We start from the raw sequence: 6,701 nt of genomic DNA on the forward strand, positions 1-6,701 counted from the left end.
TTTTCATGGTTTAGAATTTTAGAACAGATATAAAACGTTATGGAAACGACATTAATTCCAGTTTTGATGTCTGTTTATTATTACAATGAATACATTTTAGCAGTTGACATTTGTTAGAAATTAGCATTTGGTGTCCTTTACGGCTCTCTCTGCGTAGGATTGAAGCCTATAAGGTTATTTAAATTAATTATACAATTTCAGGTTATTAAATTACATGTACAATATATATTTGACAAATAGTAGGCCTATATTCATTCTTAAACTACACATTCTGTAGTGGTCTGCCTGAGTGTTCCCTTTTTACGCACAACCAGAGCGCACGGCAAGCCTGAGCAAGCGCACATTTGGAACATTTTAAGGCAGTGGCTTTATATCAAGGTCCATTAGGTCCTATTTATTCTCCGTTTGAGCCACAAACACCATTTGATGAGTATAGTCTCTCAGACCCAAACAGAATAGGCCTATTTTGTTGTCATTGGATGCCGTATCGATTTTGTTGTCATTGGATGCCGTATTGATCCAATATTTTTTATAGACCTATAATAGGAGAGATGAAGCGTTGATCAATAACACTTCTTCTACATTCTCTAATTGTGTGTAGACCTCTTGTAGGCTAAATTATATAGGCTAATGCCCCCCCTCCCCCCAACTACCCCCAACAAAAATCTCCTGAATTCTGACTTTCCAATGTTAGCTACCCTGCACTCACTGCATAACTACAACTTAGCCACTTTAACTGGGACAGCCCTCTAAAGCCTGCAGACTTCACATGAAATCACTTGGCAGGTGCTATCACCCAGTGTCTACCTGTGTCTCTGTGCACGTCCACTGGTCCATACCATAGTGGTCTGATTCTTGTGACTCTTGTTGCGACCGTAGGTCGCACTTACTACAGAAAGCTGCTCGAGGTGTCCGTCCGTCCGTCCGTCCGTCCGTCACACACGTCACACGTCACACTTTTGCCCTGCTCATATCTCCGCAACCGTTGCCCCGATCCATGCCAGATTTTGCACACACACTTCTTACCTGCCAAACTACAACCTCCAAGGACCCCCGGAGTTCCAGGGACCCCCAGCTCCCTCGGGGACCCCCAAGTGTAAAAAATGAGCACATGTGCAAAAATTACCAAATGACCACCCCAACGGGGCTGCTCACGGGGCATTCCCGGGGACCACCCACTCCTGGTGCTCCAGAACGGATGCAAAAGTGGTGGCGCCCCCAGTGGAGGACCCCCTGCCACTGCAGCTCACATAAAATGCCGTAACTCGGGCTAGGAGCGACCGGGAGAGCCGGGGCCGGTACCTATTCGTCCGCCTTGGCGGCGCGGAGACCCCACCCCTCATTTCTCACATGGCCCTCTAGCGCCACCATGAGGCCGATTCAGATTTTGCCCTAAAATCACGAAAATCACTACACAGTATGTCTACACTCATGTCATCAACATGGATCAGGAAGATTTTGGAAAAACACATTTTTGCTCTATTTGTGGAGATAAGTGACCTACGGTCGCTTATCTCCCAATTAGGGAGTCTTACTGGTTTTATTCCATGGGTTTTATTCATAGGTTTCGTGCTGCCACTGCAGCTGCTGTAATCAAAGTGTCTTTTTTATTTCAGATCCCTGCTGACCTGTGTGACACCCTGTGCCAAGATGGCTGGAAAATGGTGGAACCTGGCTACTGCGATCATTCTGTCCTCCCTTGGTTGGTATAACCATCATTTGTGTGTGTGTGTGTGTGTGTGTGTGTGTGTGTGTGTGTGTGTGTGTGTGTGTGTGTGTGTGTGTGTATATGTATATATATATATATATATATATATATATATATATATATATATATATATATATATATATATATATATATTCTTTTTTTAATACCTTCAAATCTTATAATATTCCAGTTCCAATTCCATCTGCATCACTTCTGGAGAGACAGGGGACACACCCCTTTTACTGAATATAGACATAATGTAACACTTTAGGCTAATTCAGGCTTTTGCAAATCCCGCCCCATTCTGCCCTGTTACTATGGTGGGACATTAACCCTGGGCAGATTGTTTTTATAGTGGCAGTGAATGGGATTCTTTTTTCATAGCCTCATTATTGCAATTTAAAGTACCAAAGGAAAAACATCTAGGTGATATTAATAAAAAGGGAAGACAAAGGTACAGTAGTTACATTGCAAAACAGGGGGTTTCCCCGAAAATATATGTTTTAATTTGTTTAATCCCAGTGGGACAGAATCACTATTGCAGATTCTTTTATAGTGGAAGTGGATGGGATTTTCTTTTCCTCCATAGCCTCATTACAGCTATATAAAGTACCAAAAAAAACACATCTACGTGATATTAATAAAAAGGGAAGAAAAAGGTACAGTAATTACATAGCAAAACAGTAATTTCCCCCCGAAAATATATGTTTTAATTAGTTTAATCCTCTGGATCAGAGAGAGAATAGAAATAGAAGGAGAAAGCGCATTGCATCTTGGGTAGGAAGAGGAGAACTATAATCTGTTCTCCTCACATAATAGGCTGGCTTTTCGTAATTCTGCCCATTTAAAATATATGTACCCAATCGTAACAAGTTAGACCATTGATAAGGTCCATGTGAACTAGTCTGTTGAAGCTTATTCATTACAATGATCGCAAACGCTATAGGTCGCGAGCGGCCTGGCCGTGCTCCGCAGTGCGGACAGCCGGTGAAAGACGGCTGCCACTTTCTCCGACTGCAGAACTCCACCCCCGCTTGCAAAAAGTGAATGTATTTTTCTGGTTGGCCAGTCAGGGAGTCTCAGGGACCAATCAGAAGGCTGACAAACGGTGAATTCTTTGGATTTAGTCTTTTTTAGATACCATACATTTGTTTTGTTCATTCATCCATCATACAGCAAACTATAGCCTATAGCCTAGGCCAGTGATCAGCAACCTTTTTGACATGAAGTGCCACGTTTTTATGTCATTGTGCCATGTCAACATACCGCACATTTTAATGACAACTATTTTGTCATATTTTGATTGGCAGGACTTTGTTATAAAGAGCAATAACCCACCTATCTCCCCGACTCCCTTCCCAGTCAGAGTGCAGAGTTTTAATGAATGTAGAATAATCTGCAAGATGTAATTTTCTATAGCTAACTTCATTTAATCGACCACGTTTACATGTTTTTAATGGCAAATATTTGGACATATTTTGATTGTCAGGACATTGTTATAACGATCATTAGACCCCCAGAGCAATAAACAACCTATCTCCCCGACTCCCTTCCCAGTCAGAGTTCAGAGTTTTAATGAATGTAGAATTTTGTGCAAGATGTAATTTGCTATACATTAGCAAACTTCATTTAATTGACCGTTTAAAAAAAGATTTGTTTTTAAAATAAAAGTCCTCTCTCTCACACTGCTGCTGCCAGTGTGCCGGTGATTATCCTCCCCTGTGCCAATGTTGGCACCCGTGCCTAAGGTTGCCTACCCCTGGCATAGGCCTCTACAGTACGTAGGTCTTAAAGGACAACTTTGTTTTTTTACAACAAGGGTTCATATTTTAGATTGTAATTAGAAAAAATAAAAAGTGAGTGTTAAAATGTTTTCATTTGCTTCGTTCTATGGTTTTATCACGTTTACCGCGCTAAAATGTGGGGCATGCGTACAAATGGGGCATGCGTACAAGTGGCTAAATATGTCTTTTTAGACACATTAAGGCAGCAGTTTCTTTATTGCTATTACAGTAACACTTCTAGCCCCCATAGGTCACATCCAACCATGAAAGGTTGCGTTGTATCTTGGGAATGGGCTTATTCTGTGTAAAATGACATATTCAGCCACTTGTACGCATGCCCCCAACCACTGGAATAAGAATCTCTAAAACAATAGAAAGAAGAAAATGAAATAATTGTAACACTCAACTTTTATATTCTTTAATTACAAAAATATGAACCCTTGTTGTAAAAAAACTAAAGTTGTCCTTTAAGTGGTTAATTATGTCTCTGATCTCTGTTCCAGTGGGTGTGGGAGAGACGGCAGCGGAATTCCCGTTTCTTGTCAGCATTCTGCATGGTGGGCGGAAAATATGCCATGGATCAGTGGTGGGCAACCAACACATCTTTCTTCACGTCCTCTGCCTTGAGTAAGTGTATTTTATTGATATAATTACACCAGGGGTGATTCTCTTGAGAGATCAGGGGCTTATAGTAGCCTATAACAGCCCCAAGACAATAGGCCATTATGTGGAGAGAATGGATAGAGAGAAGAACCAAAGAGGTGAAAGACTCACACACACTCCACAAAAAAATTGCAACTCAACCTTTTACATTCTCAACCCTGAAGTGCTCATGTGCAAAGGGATAGGACAAACATTTTGGTCACAATACCATTGTCTGTGCATCACCTGTCGTTCTGTGAACATGCACAATTTGTGTACGTGAGCGGCAGGGAGAGAGGGGGGGGGGTAGAGAGGGAGAGAGAGGGAATGAGGGAAAGGGGAGGGAGAGATAGAGAGAGGGGTGGTAGAGAGGGAGAGAGAGAGAGAGAGAGAGAGAGAGAGAGATCGAGGGAGAGGGAAGGGAGTGAGATGTAGAATGGGAGATTGAGACAGAAGAAGGAATATAGTATATTCACTAAATGGCAAATTTTATATTTCTCTTCTACAGGGGCATCGACGACCCGAAGACCTTGACCGTCGTGTATGCTAGCGGTGAGACGAGAGGCGTCATTAATTTCATGGTCTACCCAAAGTATGATCCAAGGTAGGGATCATGTGCATGATTGATTCTAGCGCTATTAATAACTAAATATTATTGCTCTATATAATAACTAATATTGTTATTCTGATCTAAGGCTGTCACAATCATGACATTTTACATGACGATTAATTGTCACTCAAATAATTGCGATTAACTATTTAATTGTGTATTTGTCGTTGACAATTACATTTCTGTTTGGCTTGTAGGTTTTGAAGTTGCACATGGCAATTATGACACATAACCTAAATATACAAAGAAATTACTGACATATTTGACAACTTTATACGGTACTTAAAAAATAACATTGATAGTGGAAAAAGCCGATCTACAAGCTCACAACGCGCCACGATGCGACGCGTTGTGAGCTTGTAGATCTGCTATTTCCACTACTTTTTGAAAGTGTTTGACATTATATTAACATTTCTCAACATGGAAACGATTATGACGATTAAGCAAAATAATTGTGATTACCTCAAATAATTGCGATTAAACGATTATGTAATAATTGTGACAGCCCTATTCTGACTCTAACCCTATAGTACGTTGGCCAACGGCGCTGCCATGCTGAAAGTCGACTGTCCCGTCACGTTCAGCGAGGACATCCAACCTGTCCGCTTTGCGGACGAGGGAGAAGTGATCCCGCCTGGTTCCAAGTGCCTTGTTGTTGCCAAAACAAATTCCTATGTGTTCTACACAATGGTAAATAAAGGTATCTGAATCTGAATCTGAATCTCGTCGGGGGAACCAGGTACCGGTACGAACATTGAAGAACATTCATAGTGGGTCCCGCTATCCTTGTTCCCAGGATTGATGCTACAACCCTGCCTGGGGAGACATAACAAATAATTCAAGTAATATATACTCACAGAAAAATAATAGTGCTAAAATGGGTTTCTTTTGTAATAATTTGAGGGACCTCTAAGGTTTCTTTAATAGAACCCTTCATTTAAATGGTTCTTTAAATAACCTTGCTCTGAAAGGTCCTTCCAGGAACCAGTTTTGGTTCTAGTTGACAGCTTTTATTTTTCTGTGGGTGTAAACTGTACTAACAACATACTGTAGCTGTAGTAATTTCACACAGGTGTAAAGATGATTTACACAGGATTGAACGTTATGTGGTTAGGAGTGAGTCGTGTAGTGAGAATGTGTTGACTGTACACCTGTGTGATTGTGTGCAAATACTAACCTAAACTAAACTTAGAGGAGTTGGGAGTACCAAAGATGCATGACTGGAACATTGGGGCCCTGAGAACACTAGGCATTATTATTATTTGATTACAAATGTATTTCTTTAAATTACATTTAAGGCCCAATATTTCTAAAAATGCTACACAACTTGTGATAGCCCCTAAGTCATAAACAAGAAGTTGAAGGTAAATCTAGGTCTCATAATGATGTATTGTGCATGTTAAAATCATTTGTACTTGACATTATGTACAATATGACCATTTTACAAAGTATATTCTTTATTGTTTTTACTGTTAATGAAAGAAACAGGCAATAACATTGACCAGTGTACCAGTATCTGTAAATGTAAATAAATCTCTATCTCTTTATGTACTTTGTACCTGTGTCTGTTACTGTCAATACTTGATGTGGGAAGACGATTTTACCATGACTTGAAAAATTAAGAAAGGAAAAGGAAACAATTTAAGTGTAACCTCTTAATTATGTGTTGGTATGTAAATGATTCCTCTCAGAGAGTCCTTTATACCAGAGGGTAATTTAATATTTATAAAATAAAATTAGTCCAGCAAGCAGGAGTTAAAGAGCGTGATAATATGTGTTACTGTAGGCTATATAGTGGTCTGAAATAAATAACACAAATAAAGGGTCTTTGAGTTTAACATAAATCAAACATCTATGTGGCAGTTTAGTTATAAGTGTTTGTTACAGGGGAAAGCAGTTCTTACATTCTGGCCGGAGAGTGGCCATCTGAGTGTTTTGGGGTGACTGATTTATCCTG

The 6,701-nt window shown here is 40.2% G+C and overlaps 1 protein-coding gene across 1 annotated transcript in view; it reads left to right on the forward strand.

Annotated features, from left to right (window-relative positions):
• Positions 1–6,243, forward strand: part of LOC308307832 (trypsin-2-like) — a 6,882-nt gene extending 639 nt beyond the window's left edge. Inside the window, exons 2-5 of the mRNA XM_080753136.1 lie at positions 1,617–1,702; positions 3,996–4,119; positions 4,643–4,738; positions 5,275–6,243. Coding sequence (XP_080609262.1) covers positions 1,651–1,702; positions 3,996–4,119; positions 4,643–4,738; positions 5,275–5,452 — 450 coding nt within the window. The 5' untranslated portion in view covers positions 1,617–1,650 and the 3' untranslated portion in view covers positions 5,453–6,243. The remainder of the gene's footprint in view (positions 1–1,616; positions 1,703–3,995; positions 4,120–4,642; positions 4,739–5,274) is intronic.
• The last annotated feature ends 458 nt before the right edge of the window (positions 6,244–6,701 follow it).

The sequence above is a fragment of the Nannobrachium achirus genome, assembly GCF_963921795.1.
Source record: "Nannobrachium achirus genome assembly, chromosome: 22".
NCBI classification, from domain to species: Eukaryota; Metazoa; Chordata; class Actinopteri; order Myctophiformes; family Myctophidae; genus Nannobrachium; species Nannobrachium achirus.